Source organism: Thermobia domestica, chromosome 17 (genome assembly GCF_964235325.1).
Source record: "Thermobia domestica chromosome 17, izTheDome1.hap1.1, whole genome shotgun sequence".
Lineage (NCBI taxonomy): Eukaryota > Metazoa > Arthropoda > Insecta > Zygentoma > Lepismatidae > Thermobia > Thermobia domestica.
This window is the reverse complement of record NC_137470.1, coordinates 140408230-140432437: the sequence shown is the minus strand read 5'-3', so window position 1 is coordinate 140432437 and position 24208 is coordinate 140408230. Positions and strand designations below refer to the sequence as shown.

Genomic DNA, 24208 nt, shown 5'->3' with positions numbered 1-24208 from the left:
ATCCGCCCCCCTCCAAAAGGAATTAACACAGGGAAGTTTTGAAAACTTTCTCCGCCGAGTTTTGAAAATTAACGTCGATTTTTTTTGCGGCTATTTTTATTTCACTTGTATATATGGGTATTTATACTATTATATGTTCACGAAAATATATCTCAGGTACTTCTCTTTATGTGCAGTAGAAGTGTTTTGAGTGAAATAACAATCCTCGGTAATTGAGAACGCCTGTATATGAATAATTGTTTCTATAAATTTAACCATCAAAAGCAACTCATTAACGACATTACTGCCTCTTGTTTATATATTAAATAAATTTTATAGCTTAACGTCCCACGGTTATTAGGCTAGAGAAAACGGAGGTGAATGAATATAAAATGAACTGAGGAACTATAGTAATCGCGAGGACTCGTGAAGCTTGATTTAGAGTTATCGATTCACCTCTCAATAGGACGCGAGGGTGTGCCCTGGTTGTCAACACCCACCCATGAAATGTTGGCAGTGTCGTTTATACGGAGAACATCTCCTTATGGTACAGTGTTGTCGGATTGCCGCTAAGTTTAGTTCTGTTGTTATTGTTGTTGTCGTTATTTTACATTTTTACTAGTATTATTATTATTATTGTTAAAGTTTAATTCGAATAAATGTAAGTATTCGTGTTATAGTTCGTTAAGTGCAGTTTTTCTCGCTCGTTTGTCATGTCCTCTAAGTTTGACAACATAGTTGGTGCACTTCTACTGTTTCACTTTTCATTCGGAAGGTCGCTTTACGAACTTTACCGAATTCTTCCGATGCATCGCACTTGAGGGAAATCAGTTTTACGATTTGTGTAGATCCCAGGCTTCACGAGTTCTCGCGGTCACTATAGAATGTGTGAGGCAACGGGAGAGCCCCAAAAATCACACTGTCACGGTGTTGTCTACTACAAACTCACGTGAACTGAAATCAAACCAGGGACTCATTGTACAAGAGATTAGATCTCAACCACTGAACCGCCGTGTTCCCTTTTGATTAAGGCCTTTCAAGTTAGATATACTTTGGATCTTACTGGGTATATACCGAAAGATAACCATCAGCCTTACAGTCGACTTATTTTCGAATGCTCATTATCGGTGCCCTGCAAGACGCTTATTAAGTTACATTCCCTTTTACTTCTACAGTCTGCAGCAAAAAATCCTGCAACATGAGCATGTAAGTTTATTGTTAAATGACGAAGCCTTTTGCAAAATAAGTGTGCAGGGGAGGACGCCGAGGTTTCTCCTGGCATGATTCGTGCCACTTAGATGTTATGTTGATTCCCTGCGCTGTTAGGCGTAGTTTCACAATAATCTTACATTCTCATGTTGCAGGTTTTTTGCTGCGGACTGTACCGTTCATAAGTTTGCTTAAAATTACGTAAACCCTGGTTCTAACAATCCAAGGACCAATCACATACTTAAAGGTCCATATTGCAATGAACACTAAATGTATTTAAGCTCGTATTTTGTTAAATTGTATCATTAATATCTGATGTTTCTCTACGTTCATTTTTATTCACAAGAGCACAAGAAGAGGAACCAACACCTAGTAACCCAAAGCAGGACCAAGGTGTACCAAAAGAGCGACTTATCGTCAGCGGAAAACTATTCAATACGGCTGATCCCGTGAATGGCAGTAAGTTCTAGGATATCTGTATTTTCATTTTAAAAAATAGCAAACAAGAGTGTAAGGTAAGAACTGGTCAGAGTTGAGTTGAGTTGATTTTAGTTTAGCGTCCCTTTCAGCAGCGAGGCTATATGAGACGTGGACCTACTGATTAACGTGGAATCCGAACCACATGAGCTCCCTCCGGGAATCGAACCCGGGTCTCCCACGCCAAAAGAACTGGTCAGAGTAGTAAGGATTTGAGAACATCGCAATTCATTAAGAGTTTGGGTCACATCTACTAAATGTGTTGGTGACTCTCTGTAATGAAGAGTGGTTAGTGTCAAGGCAATTAGAAATATGAGAAAAATATTTAATGTGCACTACTTTGTACCATATAATTTGTTTGTTGATGCAAGTTTTGTCAATGTTAAAAATATCGCAAGAGAAATCCTGCAGAAATCGATGTATATCGATGTATGCAGAAATCGGTGTTACAATATTTTGTTTACAGATTCTTCACATCAAAATAAGTTTTAAAAGTTCATATGAACCTGTGCTCAAAAGTGGATAGTTTTGGTGCTATAAGGGGCCGAAAACCTGAAGCAAGTGAACTTTAATGTGAATTATTCAAATATCCATGTTTAAGAATATTCCACTACTTGCACACCATTTTTTAGAAAGGTACCGTACGTGGAGAGTGAGCAAGAACTTCCAGAAGTTCTTAAAATGATTGTGCAAGTACCGGAGGTATTGGTCCTCTGGTAGTGGGAATATGGACCTTTAAAGTTCATTTTTTTCACGTTTTTGGCACCCTCTAACTACGCAACTATGCGCAGCCGACCACAGGTCCATGTGAACATTTTTTCTTATTTTGATGTGAGAAATTTTTGTAACATCCTAATCTTGCGATTTCTCTAGATTGTTTTTTTATATTTTTATACGCTATACATTCTGCAAATATCTGATTAACATCGTGTGATTTTACATATTCATGGTGATTTCTTTCATTGTATATATAAAGTGTCAGAACTCATTATAAATATGTAAATACACACGATGTTAATTCAGGCATATGAGACTGTATAACATATATAAAATATAAAAGTCCTATAAAAAATCGCAATGAAAATACTTTTAGAGTAGATACAGATACTGTTAACATTGTGTACTGCCAGCAAGAAAAAACTCAGTACCTAATGGATTTAAATTGCTGATATATATGTGCGTGTTCTAAAAATGGCGTCTACAGACTCCAAAAGAAAAAAAAATCTGTAGTTTAAACAAGCGAGTTTCGTTCAAAAGTCTGAAACTGCGGTAGGGTTCCAAATTATGGGAATTCAATACCCAACTGTGAAGTAGTACATCCATAACTACTGGTTGCAATAGATTAGTAAGATCAAAGATTAGAACCTGTTCCTCGGACTCTGAATCCATATCAAAAAGCCATTACTCGCTATCTCGTACTATTTTTGTCCTCTGGCGATAAAGGTTGAAACCGAAATTGTTAATTTGAACGACTTCGGAATTAAATAGATGATTCAGAGAGGAGATTGACCCTGCATTTGGGAAGCTGAATTGGTTGCCAAAAACGTGCACCTGGATATTTCTTAACTTTTTTTTTCATTACGGAAATTAGTATTGAAATTGGAAACAGTAGTAAATTTGAACCTCTTTCGGTTTTGGTAGAATGTTGTGGGTTATAATGGTCTGTACTCTTGAATGTCTGAATCTATTGCACAAAACAGTTTGTCGCTATCTATTACCAATTTCGTTCTATGGCAATAAATGTTGAAACAGGGAAAGGTTATATTTAATAGCTTCCGAATTCAATAGAGAGTTAAGGGAAGAGGTAGAACCTACTCTTGGGATGCTGAATCGATTCAGATAACTAGCAAAATTCACGGCAGTGCACCAAACCTGGTTCTCAGGCTGGAGCAACCAGTGTGTAAGTTTACACGATGCAACTCAGGAATTTTTGTAATGTTCATAAATTTGCTCTCCATGAGGATTGTGAGGATTGTGAACTTCACTAACCAGCGTGAAGAAAAATTCTATATAAAATTCTTGGATATTATGACAATATGGCCTTGTGTCCATCTTGAATAAAGAAAAAACACAACTTTCTTACAAGGCTGGCTAGAATATTTATTATAAAAAATTAAACTAGAAAAGTAATTTCTTGTCTATTTTTTTCTAGTTTATTTTTTATAATAAATATTCTAGCCAGCCTTCTAAGAAAGTTGTGTTTTTTTCTTTATAAAATTCTTATATTGTATCTTAAACCGTTCACAAGTTAGAGAATCATGAATTCCCCAAGTAACCTCAAATTTTGGCAATCACTCACTCTTTAAAAAAATAGGGCTTTCTCTAGACTTGAACTTTAGCGTAAGTGTTTGATTTATAATGCAAGTGAAGGGAAAATCCGAATATTAGAAAACTCCCCCCTCTAAAGAGAAAAATTGGGTTCAAGGCCAAAATTACGTCACTGTACTTAAGACCTATAGGGTACTTCCTGTACGTATAGAAGCTTGAAATTTGGAATAAATATAGGATTTGTGATTCAAATAAAGAGAAAAAAATCTGAAAATCTTTCCCTGCGATGGGGAAAACTGGAAGGCAAGTCCAAACATTTTTCACCACAATCAAAACTTCTAGGGTATTTCGTGCAGACATAGAAACTTGAAATTTAGCACAAATCTTAAGATTTGCGATACGAAGAAAGGAAATAATCCGGAAACTGGAAATTTCCCCCTCCAAGGTGAAAAATAAGGGGCCAGGGACAAAAATTATTTTAGAGTTACGTTACTTGACTCAAAACTTAAAGATATGAAAATTTGAAAGTTGCCACGTGTACATATATAAAAAATTGAAAATCTCTATGTTTGTGATTTTAAATCTCCTGAATCGCCCGACCGATCTCGATTAAATTTGTAACATGGATGAGGCTCAAGACTGGTCTGGTTTTAGGCTATTTACTTTGGTGGTAGAACTGACGAGCGCGGGAGGGGAAGGGGTATAAAAATTAATAAAACTTCTCAACCACTCGACCGATCTTGATCAAATTTTCAACATAGATGAGATTAAGGCCTGGGACCGTTTTTATGATTTAAATTTGATGGAGCAACGTCGGGGAGAAGAAGAAGGGGGAGATATATAAAAATCAATTTATATACGACTGAAAGTAACTATTTTTGTAACTTAATAACTCTTGAACTATCTGATCGATCTCAATCAAATTTTCAAGATGCATGAGGTTCGCATCTGAAAACATTTTTGTAATTTCACTTTAACGGTAGATCCTAGGGGAGGGCGAGGGGAGGGGGAAGTATACATAAAAACTAATATAACCTAATAACTTTTGGACCATCGAAACAATCTCAATCAGATTTTCAACATATATGAGGGTCGGGCCTTTAGTGTTTTTTATTGTTTCACTTTGACGAGCCAACCTAGGGGAGGATATATGTAAAAAAAAAAATGATTGCCTTTGTGACTTCATCACTCTTGAACAACCCGACCGATGCCAATCAAATTTTCAACATGAGGTTAGGTGAGGCAGGGATTGCTTTAGGCTATTTACTTTGACGATACAACGTAGGGGAGGGGAAGGGGGAGATAAATTTTAAAATGATCAAAAATTAGCGATATTAGTGTTGAAATCATAGTTTTCGGGGTCGATGAGAGAAACAGTGATACTTCTGATGCTATTTCAATCCAAATTCAGCCCTGATAGTTGGGGAGAGGGAGGGGGATAAACATTTAAAAATGATTGAAAATGACCAATATTGGTGTCTAATCCATAGTTTTTGGATCATTCAGATGAACAGTGACACAATCCGATCCGGTTTAAATCCAAAATCAGCCCCGCCACTTAAGGTATGGCTAGTAAGAGATATATATATATAAAAATGATCTAAAATGGCCACTGTCAGTGTCGAATTTATAGTTATCTGGGTTGCTTAGATGAACGGTGATACTTTCGATCCCGTTTAAATTCAAATTAAACCCTGCAACTTGGGGAAGGGGAGGAAGAGATATTTAAAAATGATCGAAAATGACCAATATTAGTGTCGAGTCCATGTTTTTGGGGTCGCCGAGATGATCAATGATCTTTCTGATGCCGTTTAAATCGATGCCATTAAAAACGAAAACAGCATATTTCACGGGTTCTAAACACATGACATACGGAGTTGTGCATTTAAATTTTCATTTCAACTCAGTGAAGCGGGTAATCAGGGACGTCTCTGGCGGGGGAACGAGGGGACAAGTCCCCCCAATATTTTAAAGTACAAAATATTCAATATTTTACTCTAATTTAATTTATTTACTAACGATAGAATAACATATAAATAATAATAATGATATTTATTTGGAATATAATATTCAGCCTGTGAAATTAGTATAACATAGTTCTTAATATACCTCAGGGGGTCCGTGAAGGTAAGCAGAAAGATAACAAATGGAATCGAAGAAATAAACAGGTTGAGCTAGATAGTACCATTTAAATCACTTTCTTTGATCCCCCCCTCCAAGAAAACTTACATGCTAGAGACGCCAGTGCGAGTAATATATGCTAGTGTATGATAAAAATAAAGGAAAAATCCGGAAACTGGAAATTTTCCCCTCCAACGTCAAAAGTTAGGTATAAAAAGCAAAATTACATATAATTGCTTTACTTGATTGTTACGTCACTTCTAAGGACGATTCGAAATCTGAATTGCACTCCTTGCAAACCTGGAACCTTGAAGTTTAGCAGAAATTAGACATACACTTGTAAGTGAACTGAAAAACTCGAAAAAAGCTTCGAATTTCCATCTCTAAGTGGAGTATTAAAGGTAAAGGGCAAAATCACATACATATAATATTAATATTAATTTGTGAATGCGTTTTTAAACTTATAACATCCTTCATGTAGATGCGAAAATTTTTAAATCTGACAAGAAACATCATCTTAGTGATCCAAGCCGATTTTGATGAAATTTGGCAGGGAGACTACACAGGAAATAAACGAATACGTGTTTTTTTTATTTTCTGCGGAAAAACGGTTTGAGGGGGCAAAAGCCCCCACCCAAAATTTTGAAAGTGGACCCCCGAAGGGCAAAAAACAAGTGGACCGAAGCAAATGAAATTGTACACACATACACTAGACATAAAATAAGGGAATACGTGTTTCGTGTTTTCCGGAAAAAATCAGTCGGGTGGGGCACAGACCCTTCCCCTCCTTCCATGTCCCTCCAGCAGCAATTTTTTTCCCCATCGCACGAGCAGTTCCGTAGAGGTAACCTTTCTGTATTTCGATCGGACAGATCCCACGGAAAGAGGCCTCTTCTTACCACTTTTCCAGTACGTGACGGCATTCCGTTTATACTCAAGGGTGACATCACCAACAGATGCGGTGTCGGGTACAGCACATTCTTCCGCGTCATTCTCCGGGGCATAATCTACGTCGTCCTGTTCTCTTCCTTTATCGTCATTTGCAAGAGCTAATGTCGTATCTATTTTCATCTGCAACGTAGTTCCCGCTTCCATCCAGTCCTCCAACAAATTTTGTAGTACATTTGCTACATGCCTTTCCTCCGCTGTTATTGGTGTCTCCGGTAGATGTAATACATCGAAAGCAAGATGCAACAACGCTACAACATTTGCAGCATTTACTGCAACCATACTGTCGTCTTGGTAGGCTCCTTCTTCTCTCTCTCTCTCTGTATGCGCGTGTTTGTGTGGTCTCCGTGCCATATATATCATCAGGCGTCGATTATGAGTTCTATGCAATCAGTATACATAATGACCCTTTTCCCGTACATGTTTGTACTATTGAGCGTGTAAATACCCCTTTGTGTACTTATAATGTTCCTTATCGCATCAGGTACCACTCACGAGTGGAAGTGTAAGCAAGATAACATCGTAAGATCACCAACAGTCCATATAAAATTGAGTATGTTTGCACAACTTCTTGACTATTCTTTGCCGTATGCTGTTTGCATATACTGATCTTCCGTATTGAATTAGCGTTCGTTGCACTTAATAGCAACTGCACACGTAACATATCCATTGTAAATAACACAAGTAGGTATAGTACATACAATTACATAATAGTTTTATTTACAGAATATTACATAAAAGTACTCAAAATAATGGGAAGGAGCGCTGAAAAACTTTAGGAGCGACCTGTCCTCAATTCACGTTCCAAGAAGCTTCACTATACTTCATATTAAACATCACAATTAATTTACTACTGCCACCATCACCATTAATCATAATCATAATAATAATAATCATAATGATAATAATTATAATAATCGCTTGGCTTCCCTGAGGTCGCTATTCTTCGGTTCCCTTGTGCTATCATTTTATGACTACAATATCTGTACACAATTTCATTTGCTTCGGTCCACTTGTTCTTGCCCTTCAGGGTCCCACTTTCAAAATGTTGGGTGGGGGATTTTGCCCCCTCAAACCGTTTTTCCGCAGAAAATAAAAAACAGGTATTCGCTTACTTTTTTGTGTATTGTTCCTACACGGAGTTTGGTTACAATTCTGCATGTGCTTGAGGTACTTTTGCATTACCCTTTTTAGATTTCGTGTTTATACGTTTGGAGGGGTCTGTGCCCCACCCGACTGATTTTTCCCGGAAAACACGAAACACGTATTCCCTTATTTTATGTCTAGTGTATGTGTGTACAATTTCATTTGCTTCGGTTCACTTGTTCTTGCCCTTCGGGGCCCATCTTCAAAATTTTGGGTGGGAGCTTTTGCCCCCTCAAACCGTTTTTCCCCAGAAAATAAAAAAAAACACATATTCGTTTATTTCCTGTGTAGTATCCCCCTGCCAAATTTCATCAAAATCGGCTTGGATCACTAGGATGATGTTCCTTGTGAGTCACTTAGAAGTACTAGTTCAAAAATATACAGTGCGATATTCCTGTGAGTATTTACTACAAGTAAAGGTAAAACTTATCCCACCAAAAACATAAATGTAAAAAAACGAAGCCAAGTACTTGTAGATTTATCACTTCATTCATCCCCAAGAAAAAGAATAGTAAGCTAAAAGAAAGTCAAGTTGTATTGAAATCTGAAAATTGGAAAACAATATTTGCAACTTCAATGTTAAGCACAAATTATCAGGCAAAAGTCTCTAGTGTCGATTATGTATAAAACTTGTTCTCCGCACTAAAGTTGCAAATTTTATCTTCCAATTCTTGGACTTTAATAGAGCTTGGCGGAAACCTCTTTCATGTTATATTTAATAGAATTGAAGCCAAAGTATTTTGAAGCAATGCCAAGTTCTGTTGAAATCTGATAATTCGAAAACGAAAGGGCGTGAGTGGATAAGTATAGCGAAATGGCCCCAGATGAATCTTGGGACGACAATGGGTGGTATATAGGTACCCCAAGATACGTTAATCCCTCACGTTTCAAACCTCTAATCTCATTGGTTCATCAGAAATGGCGCAAAATCGGAAACATTGGGATTAATGTATTTGTCAATAATAGCTCGATCGATTTTGTCAAACTTAGATGTAGGTGTATACAAGGGGTTTGTCTGAAAAAAAAATAATAATAATATCTCCCCCGACCATTCTCCTCAACAAATTCGATTCAATATTCTGAACCCCTTTTGACCTATGATGGTTTGTGAGCACAACAATGAAAAAATTAATTTTATGTGTCGCTTTAACCCTACAATCATATATATATATATATATATATATATATATATATATATATATATATATATATATATATATATATATATATATACAGTGAAACCTCTACTAACGGACACCTCTATAAAGCGGACACCTCCCTTAACGGACATATTTTGTAATCCCCAAACACTGGAATAGGAAAAAACATATTGGCAAACCTCTCTAAAGCGGACACTCTCTAATACGGACACGGACAGTCTTTTCTGTCTTTTATAGGTATCATTTACCTCCGTATTACGGACACTTTCTCTAGAAATAAGTTGAGAGGTGTAGTAAAAATACATTTTTAGTAATTCATACATGTGTCACCAAGGAAGCATTGTGACATTTTACCCCCTCAACTGTCTGCTCAACAATCCAGACGAAGCGTCTCTGTTTAACAACACTCTTATGTCCTTTGCTTGCATCCCACTCCCACCCAAACTGTTTTAGACACAAAAGTGATTGATAGTTGCCCTCATTAGGGATGACACGTTATGCTACTGTCCCGTTGGAGTCTTTTACCAACCAGAAAACAAGTTTAGTACTTTTTCCCTCAGGTATGTATATTGTCTCAAAAAGGACACTTCAGGACTGCAATTACCCCACAAATTAAAGCGCCATACTGAAAACGAAGGAAGTACTGATAAGTGTAAAGTGCAGAGAACTATAACATGTTATTTCCATGTTGTGCCTCGAACATAGAGTATTGGATGACAGAGGATAATGCATGTAATATTCGTAAATACGTGATTTATGCAAAAATATTTTTTTCTAATTGTATATTACCTTGCTCAGTAATTTACATAACAAAATACTGAAACCTCTTGAAGGCGGACACCTCTCTATAGCGGACAATTTTTGATTCCCCACAGCTGTCCGCTTTAGAGAGGTTTCACTGTATATATATATTCAAAATTGTGTCACGGGTGCGCCATGATAAAAATTAGCCAAAACCAATCATACCACACCTATAAGGATGCAATTGCAAAATGAAAAGCTATTGAAGTAGCTTTAGCATACTTGTTACGTGACTGAATGAGAAATCACTCCTGAAGTGCCAAATTCACTGAGGCCCCATTTAATGGCCTGTGGCGCACCTATCCCTAGTTTGGGATATAGTAAAACTGTTGATATTTAACCATTTATTTGGGAATGAATACCCTTATTGCTTTAAAACAAATAAGTAACAATGAATCTTTGTGGTTGTGTGAATTTGTCGCGAAAAAAGGAATACTGACAGCCAGAAGCGTCTGTTGCGATTTTTCCTGGGGGGCAAGACCCTCCCATCTACATAAGACTTGTACATTTTATATTAGTAAATGGATTAGTAGTTAATGGATTAAAATATAGACCCTGTAAAACTCATATTGAGGACAAAAGTTATGAAGTTCCTAGGCCTGCATTTAAAGTCAAAAAATCACAATTGTCCACCGCAGAAGCAAATGATATAGGTCTGTTACAAGAATTCGTTGGGCAGTTGAAGCTACACATGGAATGCCGAAAGAAAAGTATTGTTTGTTGGATGAAATATTTGACAGTGAAATGATAGGTAGTATCGGCCCGGATTATATAATTGCTAGTTCTCTACACAATAAATTCTCCATACGTGTGACACCAAATGAAAACCACCCCGCAATCACCGTAATCATGAAATCTGAGAAAACTTTAGGAAACGAAAACACCTTTGCAGTCTTTGTTGAACAAAATAAATTGCGTATAATTGAACTTCCGTTTAGATCTATTTCTTCATAGGAACTTGAGGATTTTCCTCGAATGACCGAAAAATATTTGAAAAGATAGTTTTGCGGATCATTCCAATATAAACAGGCAATATGTTATTTGGCTGAAATGTTGGATGAAAGAGATAATATTAATATGCAGTATGTTAAAGATATCGACAAGATATTGAAAACGACAGTGCATTCAAGACATACGCAAAGCAAGACATACAAATGCTTCATCTAAAACCAAATACAGAAGGTTACAAAAGTGTCATTAGGTATTGTTGCGACTGTGCAAATGGATTGCGAACAGTTGGCTCTTGCTCCCATGTTGCAGCCATTATTTATTACCTACGTTGTGGAAGAAATTTGTCGTGGATGCCAAAACCAGCACAAATATTATGCAAAATATTCGATCACGACAACATTTATGTGGTCATAAATGAAAACAGTGACAAATACTGAAGTACGTACTACAATGTTTCTTTCATCCTTACTTGTTTCATGGGGCCGCGGTGGCTCAGTGGTAGAGCGTTCACCTCTGATGCTTGGGGTCCCGGGTTTCGATCCCAGCCGCCGCCAAGTAAACTTTGTGGTGGACAAACACCGTGTGCGTGAGTTTCCTCGGGGTTCTCCCGTTTCCTGCCACTTTCTTCATTCCACCATTTCATTCATTTCTCATCACCGTCCCCTTGAGCCTAGCCGGCATAACCGTGGGACGTAAAACTCAAAGTATTCATTTCATTTTCACTTGTTTCACGCATTGAAATACTTGTACTTCTAACATGTAACTTACTTTCCGTTTACATTATATTTTCTTCTATTTCTTGGATGAAATGTACCTTTTATTCAAATGTTACAGTTTTCCACTACTCTATTTCTTATCCTCATCCCCCCTCTCAGGACCTATGGAAGACACTACAAGAAAGGTTGCATTACATTATGGTATTGTTGATGGTTATTCTCTTTCCAGCTGAAGTTATTTCACTTTAATTGGACACTGTAGGTATATGTAACATTGATTTTTTGTATGAACACTCACACTGAAACTTCAGGCATTCTCAAATGGGATATTTACGGGGGTCTAATTGCAATTTTAACCTCATATTCATAATCAGGCTGATTGATTCATATGAAATAAACACCAATATCAACAGTTTCACTTTGGCTCAAGATGGGGATTGGGACACCACAGGCCATCAAATGGGGCCTTGGTGAGTTTCGCGCTTTTCAGGTGTGATTTCTCATTCATTCACGTAGCGAATGTGCTAAAGCTACATCAATAGCTGTTCGTTTTGCAAATGCCCCCTTATAGGTGTGGTATGGCTGGTTTTGGCTAAGTTTGACCATGGCGTACCCGTGATAAAATTTTGAAAAACAAATATGATTGTAGGGTTAAAGCGACATCTAAAATTATTTTTTTCATAATTCTGCTCGCAGACCATCATAGGTCAAAAGGGGCTCAAAATATTGAATCGAATTTTTTGAGGGGGGAAATTATAAGGGGGATCTGTTATTTTTCTCAGACAAACCCCTTGTATACGCTTATACATACATCTAAGTTTGAACAAAATCGATCGAGCCATTCTTGAGAAATAAATTAATCCCAATTTTCTGATTTTGCGCCATTTCTGATGAGTTGATGTTTGAAACGTGAGGGATTAATGTATCTTAGGGCTGCCTCTATACCACCCACTTGTCGTCCCAAGATTCATCTGGGACCATTTCGCTATACTTAACCACCCACGCTCTTTGCAACTTTATTGCCGACAAGAACGAGTTCTATACATAATCGCCTTGAGAGACTCTTGCCTGGCAATTTGTTCTTAGAACTAAAGTTGCAAATTTCATTTTCCAATTTTCAGATTTTAACAGAAATTGGCCTCGGTTTAGATTTCTATTATTTTCCTGATCAAATAAAGTTAAATAAGTTTACGAGAACATTACTTCGTTTTTTTCACTTTTATGTTTTTGGTAGAATATTACTATTTTTTTTTCAAGTATTTACCATGATTTTTCTAATATCACATAATAAATGAACTATCACTTATAGTGCATAAAGTTTCTTTTTATTAACATGAAACAGAATGGACAATTAAAATAATATTTTTTAGTGCGAATATTTGGTACGCGGAAAATGTGAGAATAGTTAAAGCATCTAAAAGTAAAAATAACGTAAGGCCAAGTTTGTCTAAACTGGAAAATAAACTTTTCCACAACAAGCTATAACATAACATCTAGCTAACCTCGATATATGCATCTGTAATCTAATCTGTTGTTTGCAAAAAAATAAATAAATAAATAAAATAATAATAATAATAATAAAATAAATAAATAAATAAAAATTAAAAACAAAATCACTGGTGACGTTCTGGTGAACAAATACACGAATTTTCCAAATCTAAACAATATAACAAAAGTAACCTTTATATCTGTATACATAACAATAATATCTATCAAAAAAACTATTATTTGGACTGTCTAAGATTCAAAAATATAATGCCAACTAGTTGTAACTAACAAGGACAATGATGCATATAAAAAGTAAAACTTCTAAAGCAAATCTATCATTCAACAATCATTCATTCGGCTTCCACCATTTCGGATTCACTTCGTTCCGTTCAGAGTTTCAACATGAAGTCTCTGAGTAGCTGTCGTCAGAACATTAAGTATGAACTCAGAAAAAAAAAAGTATAACTAATATATGGTATTGTATGACAGGTTAAAATTATCTATTGGCAATTTACACGCTTTATAGAAATTGTATGCTTCTTTCTTTTCGTGTTTTATTTGTGTATTTGACCTATGTGTAATTGTTTCTTTTATTCTGAATATTAATTAATTACATTATGCATTTTCTTATTATTCTATTCAATCTCTTTTATTCTATTATTAGTCACATCTCAATGCAATGTCATAAATCATTTGGGTAATGGCGCCCATGTAACAGGCAATATACTATAACTATAATCCCACTATACTACCCGTTCCATTATTGTGATGTACTAATACACTTTACCCATTACACTTATAAATCAATTTTATATTTATTATTTTCTTTATATATGTTACTAATGTTTAAAGTAGTAGATAAACCATTAGTTAGTATATTAAATACTGATAATGATGAATTTACCAATTCTTATTTTTCTTTGTCAAATTTCTGATTTTTTTTTTTTCATTATGGGAAATAACCTATAAGTTTTTACTGGTTTTCAGTGATGATAACTCTGTCACTCAAAATGAAATTATAACGTACTTGCGCCTCTAATATTTTCGATGAGCTGATAAAGTTGACATTTTATAAGTTGTATATTTACTTATACGAAATACACCTTGGAAATGAAAATGACCCTTAATAGCCTAAGGTGTAGGCTGAATTTATATGTTGTTAGCTTACCATCTAAACTTCACCCCAGCCTGGAATTTTATTATAGAAAAACTGTGTGTTTGATTTTATCTAATTTTCTAAACTACATTAACTTTCAACACTACTTTACACTTAAATAGGAAGAAAGAAACGAAGCACAAAATAAACATGATTAAACACCAAAAACGAAACAAAATAAAAAAGATACACTAAAACAGCCTTAACATACTCAAAAATTACAGGAATTTGTATTATGTCCAACATCTTTATTGTTTTCCTCTTAGTCTTGTAGAAGTTCTTCATTCCCGGTAATTTCCATTATATTTCTCCACATAAACTTATTCTTCTTGCTTAATTATCTTGACCCAGGGGCGGATCCAGGGGAAGATCGGGGCGATTGCCCTACCCAAAGAATATGATATTTTTTATTTTAAAAATAAAACCTGTCCTAAAATAGTTCTCCATTTCTAAATTTATTTTCTTTTTTCTTTTCTTTTTGCAATACACTCTTACCTTGATTTGACTTCGAACGACTGCCCCCCCACCAAAACATTCAACCTGGATCCGCCCCTGTCTTCATCAAATATAATTTAACTCTACTCAAGTATTAAGTGCTGAGTAGACTGTTGTTGCGTACTACAAAAGCCTTTCCTTAATGTCTGAAACATTACAAACACTCTTCTCTGCCTTTCCTTACAGTCATTGACTATATACAGTGAAACCTGCCTTTAGCGGAATCAAGCGGGACTCGAAAAAAAATCCGTTGAAGTCAGGTTTCCGCTTAATGGAGGTAGACCTTGCCCTTTAAAAAAATGCTTATAAGGGACATACTGCGAAATATATTGCTGTGCATAACTGTTCAATTACAGTACTTCTTTTTTATACGTGTTAATACACAAAAAATTTAAAACAAATACAAAATATGCACATGTTTTCTTTATTTTTTCAGTAGTCAAGCAGGATTTTCTGTATATATTGCTGCTTGCCTGCTCAACTTTCCGCACAGATTTTAGCCTCAGAAACTACACTAAGTAAATCAGAGTCATTTTTCCGTAAGACAAATTGTTGCAGTTCCTTTAAACTTCTGAGAGCATATTGATACGTCCTTATTCTATACTTTTTCGAAATTGGTACTGTATTCCTCTTCTTCTTTCACTTCGTCTTCTCCTTTCCGGCTTTTCGCACGATTCTTGATTAAGGTAGGAGAATTAAGAACAAATTGTGGGGGGCGAATGTAAATAGTGGTTGAGGAAGGTCAACACTGTCCAGAAAGATTTTACAAAAGAACAAAGACTTTATCGCAGACAGTGTAATATATCAAGATGCCAACGATGTCTCTCACAGAATGTTTAAACATTTTCTAAACGCTGTAGTCCGGAACTAAGAATTTTCCGTTAAAGATTTATTTTGCTTTCCGTTGTCCGCATAACACAGTTTCCGCTTAATAAAGGGACTTTTACAAGTTTTGCACTCCAAAATTCATGGGACCGTGAAATATTTCCTTTTAAGACAGTTTTCCGTTTAATAAAGGGTCCGTTGAAAGGAGGTTTTACTGTATTTATATATTCAATACGCCTACTTTGAACCAACCCTGAAGTGTTTTTGGCTACGCCACTGGGGTAGTCTGGAATAGTATAATAGAATCTTGTCTGAGAGCTCATTATTATTACCCTGCTAGACACTTAGGTTCACGTTTTCCTTGTATATGTCAAACCTAATTCAGGCATACAATGAACCAATCACATATTAGATGGTTCATGTCTTAGAGAACGCTTAATTTATTAAGATTTTAAATTCATTTTATTAATTTGCAACACAAATTTCTCATATTTTTCTTACGATGATTTTGTTTAAGGAGAAGGAAACGAAAAGCAGGAGGAAGATAAGCCAGTTGTTAAGAAACAGGCAGTGAGAATGATGCCTCAAACATGTAATGAACCCTCAAGCAGTGAGGAGGAAGAAGATACGTCCGAACTTCCTCTTCCCTGGCGATTTAGTAAGTATTATATCTTTGATATTGTTTAGTTTAAAAATTAACACACTAAAATGCAGAGTCAGAGCATATCAGAGTAGTAAGAACTCAATAGGAAAACTTCAATAGTTTGATTCGTATCTATAAACAAGTTGCAGAATCATTTTAAAATGAGATGTTTAGCGCCAGAGCGAATATATATATATTTTTTCATGTTGCTTTAAATTAGGTCTTATAGAAATAGTAACAACTTGACACGAACGATTGGAAATGAACTTCACGTGGCTGTTGCGTCAATTTCTGCTCTTAGTTTGTTGTGACACAAGGTTCGGTGTGAAATCATGGCTGGAATATCCAATAGGCATATCTCAAATTTCCTTACTTTAATTTGGCTTTCTGGTGGGTCAAATCTGCTTTCGCCTTGAGATCAGTCTTCTCATTGACTCTATATATCAGGAATGAAGCCTCTGTCGTCTATGATTCTTACCGCGATAGGTAGACCTTGAAAAGTTACATAAGGTACCGGTGTTAACAGTGATAGTTTGAGCTCTTTCAATATAGTTGCAGTGGAATCATGCCTAGGAGCTTATTTTGGGTCTACAGAGGCGAACTGGGCCGCCCGGATACCCGGAAATTTCCGGGTAGGCCCTGTTCTCTGTGAAATCACTTAAGATATTGTTCGATTAGTTATAACTAATTCAAAACTCTGTTCTCGTTCATAGTGATTAGTGGCGTAGTAACAAACGGGCCCGCAGTGCTAGCAAAGTGGGGAAACACTAGGGAAAGGGGGTCCCCTGCCCTACCCGCACGTAGCCTTGTTTGTTGAAAAAGCAATAAGACAATAAAAAAGGTCTCAAAAATGCATGTAAGTTATTAACTCGAAAATGTAATCTCGTCCATAATTTATGTATCCAATAATGTGATGTGCAGCCCATAACATATAAAGAACATGGAGCTGATTCTCCTACGGTAAGAAAATCGTGTTAGACATGGAGTTGCTGGACGCGAGTGGTGGCGATAAATAATGGTCCATTGAGCACACCAGTGATGTCAGAAAACGGGCACGAAGCCCCAGAAATCGGGCTCGATCTTTTGAGCTTGCGTCCCTTCTATTCACCAAAGAAATATGTAGTTCTTGGACGGGGAGGTGGCAATGGAAAGGTCGTGGTCCCCTGAGCACAGTGGTGATGTCCCAAATTGAGTCCGGGGCCTGATATTCCCAGATATCGGGCCCCTTCTACACTGTAAAAAATGAGGTGTTGAAACAACACAAAATAACTACCACTTTAGCGTGTTACTTGTGTGGTAATTCAGCACAGAGACATCGTCTTCCGAGCATATCAGAAATAACTAGTTACCACCTGAGAGAATTTGCATTAGTATTTATTGTTTAATATGAGCAAAGCTTTGCGAAATATCTTTGGCACTTCTGCCAAGTAATAATGTTCTATGTTTCCAGTAATCGGTCACAATAATGTTATTGTAAACCTGTGAATCGTCTGACAACAGTAAGACAGGCAACAGTTCTGCCATCTTATGTTCATATATGCTAAGACACAAGAAAAACAAATAAAGAAAACACATGGAAGCACAGCTATCTGTGAACTGTTACTTTCCGAAATATCACTTGCTCCGACATGATGCTCCATCTGGTCCAAGAGTCTACGGAGGTACAGCTATAGGTGTTAGCCAACGCCTTCCTTATAGAGCAGTCACGGTTCCACTTCCGCTCACACTCCACCTTCCTGAGCATAATGTCACGACTATTTATTTTTGAGGCCGCACTGTTACCTTCGTTACCATATATTTTCGACCAGGCAAACCAATCAACTACGAATTCTTTCGATACATCGATTCTACCTTTCGGCACTACATTATCATGGCGGATCTAAACATTCATAGTCGGTCACAGCGGGACAAAACTAACTTTTTAGACTTTCTTCACACTGAAACAGTTGCTGAGTTCCATGTTCTACCGAAACCTACACGCCCCGTCAGCAATACTACTCCTGATGTTGTCATCACATCAACATCTCTCTCGCAAAGTATTCATATCCATGTGCTTGATTCAATTGGTAGTGATCATGTGCCTATCAAACTTACACTTCACTGTTCTCCTCGCTCTCAATCTAACATACCTCCTCAGAAAGTATTCTGTTACAAACGAGCCAATTGGGAACAATATCGCTCCGATCTGGACACTGCTGTCAATAACTTGCTCATGCCTACTACCCAATACGATCTTGATCACACAATTGCTAATCTTACTGAATCTATTCAAGAAGCAGCACAACGCTCCATTCCAACAACAGAAATACAATTGCATAAACCAAAATTGCCTCCCCATTATTTACCTTTCATATCCGCTTCTCGTAGAGCACATCGCGAGTATCTCGCTACAGGTAATCTTCAAGCGCTTCGGCTTCATCGCCAATACCTTAGGATTACGCATAACTATATTGTTGCATATAAGAAACGCCATTGGATTCAGACTTGTAACACACTTGCAAGTGAATCACACCCTAGTAAATATTGGCGCAAATTTCATCAACTCACAGGGACAGTTTCTCGCACACCATACCCCATTGTTCAAAATAATCAGGCAGTCATCACTGATAGGGATAAAGCTAATACGTTTGCTTCATTTTTTCAAGATATTTTTACACCTCTCCCAGGTTGGCATACATCGCAACGCCTACAAAAGTCAATAAACCGACTTACAGATCCCTCTTCTGCTTTTCTGCGCCCATCTATCAACCACTCTTTGGAACCCAATACTCAACTTACTACTCCGATCCAACCAGACGACATTCGACAAACATTATTCCGTAAACGCAACACTGCCCCAGGATTTGATTCTGTTACGTCTGTACTCATCAGGCAAGCTCCACCTTCTTTTCTTCTTTTTCTCAGCACCATATATACTTTCATCCTCCGAACTGGATTTTTTCCAATCGACTGGAAATACTCAAAAGTTCTTATCTTCCCGAAACCTAAGAAACCTCCGTCTGACGTCCAGTCTTATCGCCCTATTCACCTCACTAGTTGCCTCTGTAAAATTTTGGAACGAATTCTAGTCCGCCGCATGCACGATCACCTTGCAACTCATAACCTACTTCCTATTCACCAAGCCGGTTTTCGACTTCATTTTAGTACGCTGGATCAACTATTACGACTATCCACGGCTATTTATAATCAATACAACACAGGTTTTCCTTCTTGTCTGGTAGCCTTTGATCTAGAGAAAGCATTCGATAAAGTCTGGCACCCTGGATTACTTTACAAACTCCATAACTATCTCCTACCATCATCATATATCAGGTTCATACATTCCTTCTTATTAGGGAGGCTAGTATATATCTCTATTAACGGAACACTCTCTCATCCGATCTTCCTACAATCCGGCGTTCCTCAAGGTTCCTCACTGTTTCCTCTATTATACTTATTGTATGTTGCCGACCTTGTTGTCCCACACAACATCAGCATATTTCAGTTTGCTGACGACACCGCCTTCTTCACGGCGGCCCGCACAGTGCAATCAATCAGTAAAACCATGCAAACGGCAATTGACGCATTCGTTCATTGGTGTAATATATGGCGGTTAAGTATTAATTCTACGAAAACTCAGGCTATTGTTTTCCTGCCACGTAGACGCCGTTCACGAATATACAGGAATCCAAGTCGATTAAACCTTCACGTAGATCATACACCTGTACTGGCGTCAAATACTCTGACTTATCTTGGTGTCATATTTGACGCGAAACTTACCTGGAATCCACATCTCACCAAGATCGTACGCCAAGCACAAAATCGGCTCAACCTACTCAAGCGCTTAGTTGGTACAACCTGGGGGCTAAAAGCTTTAACAGTACTTAATACTTACAAGGCCTTTATGCGCAGCACATTAACATATGGACACACTGCCTGGACATCCGCCCCGCCAAAATTTTATCAGACATTGGCAATCCTAGAACGTCATGCTCTACGCCTAGCGCATCGCATCACCTTACCGCATCCGACACGGTTACTTTACGAGCTGATTGATTTTCCACCTTTATTGCATCATCTCGAACAGCTTCGTACTCGGTATGTTTGCAAGCGAATTGACCAGCAGCATCCCATGTTACTTGATACCCTACGGTACGATCGGGATCACGACGCACCTCCAACTTACGTCGATACTCCTCTCCAGCATTTCATGACTTTCTATCATTTACAACTAGATGATGCTGCAGTGGATCCCGAAATCTTTCACATCCATGAACCACGTGAGCTCTCATCATTCATCTACCCATCATATGCAACGTAACTACCTATTAACATGGGCTTCTTCTATTTCCATCAGTTCCTGACTCGCCCCAGGACCAGAAGATAACTTGCATTCGTCAGTACTAACATAACCCTGTGTGTGGCGTTCAGAGCACTGCCTTCCATCTTCATCTGCTTCTCTGCCCACTGCATCCTGCACTACAATCATTCAGTTTTGCTTCGCCATAATTCATCACGACATGCTAATAAATGTATTATTTTCTACAGTATTTTTGTGGCACACTTGGCCTGCCATCATATTATGTTTGATTTTCATTATATGTTATTTTTCACCCTTCAATCACCTCTCTGTATGTATGTGTACTCAATAAATGAATAAATATTAAATATGTACAACTCTTAGACCAACCACATTAAAGTGCAATCAACCTTTCTATTCATGAAGCACTTACCCGAAGAAAGGGCAAAACCCTTTAAACGGGACGACGGACAAAAAAATCTTTGTGCATCCCCGAAGAAAGGGCGCAACCCTTTAACCGGGTAGACGACCAAAAAAAATCTTTGTGCTGAATTGACACACAAGTAAAACGCTAAAGTGGTAGTCATTTTGTGTTATTTCAACACCTCATTTTTTGCTGTGTATTCACCAATGAAGCATGGCGTTTTTGGACGTGGATGGTTGCATTGGAAAGAGTTGAGTTGAGTTGACTTTGAGTTTTACGTCCCGTTCAGCAGCGAGGCTATATGAGATGTGGACCTACTGATTAACGTAGAATCCAAACCACATGAGCTCCCGCTTGAATTGGAAAGAGTCGGTTTCCCCTGAGTACACCGGTGATGTCATAAATCTAGCCCGAAGCCGAAGAAATCGGGCCCCAAAGGATGTTCATACCATATTCTCCATGCGTTTTGCTCACAAAATTAAGTTTCCTTAATATCCTGCTTGAATGTTATTCAACCGAACATTAGAAGACAATACTGTGATATTGCATGTGACTAGGAGACAGCGCAATACATTTGATATCGAATAGAAGGGACCTAAGCCCAAACATGTGGGGCCCAAATTCTTTTGTTTCCGGTCACGGGACCGATTTCTAACATCATCGCTGTGCTCAGGGGACCCGATTCTCTCCAACGTCACAACTCACGTTTCCAACTCCATGTCTAACACGGTTTCCTTATTGTACGAGGATTTTCATGGAATATTCTCCAAGTTCTTATCCAAGAGTAACAAAAACATTACAAAGCTGTGGGAATTAATAGGACATTAGATTGGGACAATTTCTTTTTATCGTATATATAAAGTACACGGGAAATAGTGAACCCCAATGGAAACGTACCACTCCTTTCTTGCAAATCTTCATTTTTTAACTTATGATTTTATTTTATTTTTTACTTGTTTTCGAAACTCGGGTAGAAGGAGGTCTCCATTGCTGTAGGGATGGCCAAAATTTTTCGGATCCGGATATCCCGGACCCAATGGGACCCGCATCCGGATCTTGTCGGATCCGGATCTCGGATACGAATCTCAGATCCGGATCTCGGATCCGAACCTCAGATCCGGATCCGAAATTCGGATTTCGGACCTGGGTCCGGATCTCGGATCTGGATCCGAAATTCGAATCTCAGATCTTGATTCATATCCAAACCTACATCTGGAATTGTGATGATAAAATTGAATATCTAAAATTCGACAAATTCTTTTTTTCAGATTCACTAATATATAGTAGGTTGCTGTGCTTTTAAATGTTTCATAACATGTTTGTGCTACCTTTGTTCTTTATTTCATTTTAACCTTGCAATATTTACATGTTACACTTTCTGTCAAAGTCTCTTTAGTAAAATGTTTCCAACTTGACTTCTTTCCATTTCAAAGTATAGCGAACTTAACTGTCTTGAAAGAACTGATGTAAATGGTAATAAATTCTTCTGTTTAGCTCCTCTTCGAACCTTAATGTTAGCTTCACATTGATAATAATTATTTTATTCTTAGAAAATAAACCACTATTTTCTCATATACAAATGAAAGATTTTTTATATAAGGCCCTTCTAATCGCAGAAATACTAGACAAAACAAACTCTTTATTAATAGTAGTTTCTGATTTACTAGAATCCAACCATCAACAAATGTAATAATGAATATCTTTCACTTCGAAGGTACAACAAAAAATATAGACTGGTTGCCGTGGCACAACAGTAGATTTTTAAACATACACACGAGAATTTCAGGAGAATGATATGGTTGTGTAGTGTATGTACATTATTAGTTATTAAAAACAAGTGTTCGTTGTATGACATTTATCACCCAAGTTATGGCTTGCCCTTCTGAGGTCAGGGGTTTGTTGAAGGAGTAAATAAAAAACAGATTTCTGTTATTTTTTCTTCATCCTCCAGGTTTCTTTAATCAGACATTGCAGGACGTAACCAAAACATATTGATGCATCGTATCATTGAAGCGTTTTGTGCTTTGTATATTAAAATGTTCAAAAATATTTGACATATTGGCATTTGTTCATGTGATCTCAGGTTCATTCTTGGTGGGAACATACATGAAACAATTGAAAGCTAAAACAATATGAAAATAGTATTTACTTGTAAAAGTCAGGAAAATGATATAAAAACTTAAGCTATCTGTTGGGACTGTAAGGCTGTAGTTAAATTAACCCACACGTTTCGTGAAGATATATTATGTCGTTATTGTTTATTTACTATAACCTACCAGATACATCCTCAGAGGCCACTTTACACTGTAGTCAGGGGTGCCCACAAAGGGGGACTATGACTCAAACTGCGTCATTGAAATATTTGGGGGGTTAAAAATCTATATAAATATGTTTGAGGGGGTGTAAAAATTAATCGCAAAGATTTTTTTTTTCATGGAAGAACACCTACGGATAGACAATTGAGGGGGTGAGTCATGGACATGAGGGGGGTGGGCACCACTGCTGTAGTAATTAACAGATGAAAACAACATTGGAAAAGGAATGGAAGGAAGGTCTCCAGAGCCTTAGTTGAAGGTACTAACCTAGCATTTGCCCAGTATAACTGAGGAACAACCCTGTAAAATCCTCAGTCAGGATGGCTGGTCTCCAAATTCGAACCCGTATTACCCAATTGCGAAGCAAGAATCCTAACAACTAGCCAACTCCGTATTATTATTATTATTATTATTATTATTATTATTATTATTATTATTATTATTATTATTATTATTTAGCTAATAATTAACGTAATGTTCTAAAATTAGTGCAAATTAAGCCCTACTTTCTTTATTGCTGATGTTATAGTTAAGAGGCCTACAGGGGACATCAGTCCCCCATTAAATAGGCCTTGCTCAAGAAAGAATACTAGAACTGGAATTCAGGAAGCGGGGGTGAACAGATTAATGAGGATGAGGAAACTATGTACGATGCAAAACCTGAGTAATTATGACTTCATTACATATATATTCAATTACATACGTTAATTAATATTTCTCTGATACAGAGCACTCTTACTTTCTATAGTGGCAGGAAAAAGGCCCGCTTTTGTAAAAGAACACACTAACCACGTGCGTATAGGCGTA

The 24208-nt window shown here is 37.2% G+C and overlaps 1 protein-coding gene across 1 annotated transcript in view; it reads left to right on the top strand.

Annotated features, from left to right (window-relative positions):
* The window catches only part of LOC145673740 (uncharacterized), a 139866-nt gene that overhangs the window by 39355 nt on the left and 76303 nt on the right, over nucleotides 1-24208 (top strand). Inside the window, exons 4-5 of the mRNA XM_081743481.1 lie at nucleotides 1535-1647; nucleotides 16258-16398. Coding sequence (XP_081599607.1) covers nucleotides 1535-1647; nucleotides 16258-16398 — 254 coding nt within the window. The remainder of the gene's footprint in view (nucleotides 1-1534; nucleotides 1648-16257; nucleotides 16399-24208) is intronic.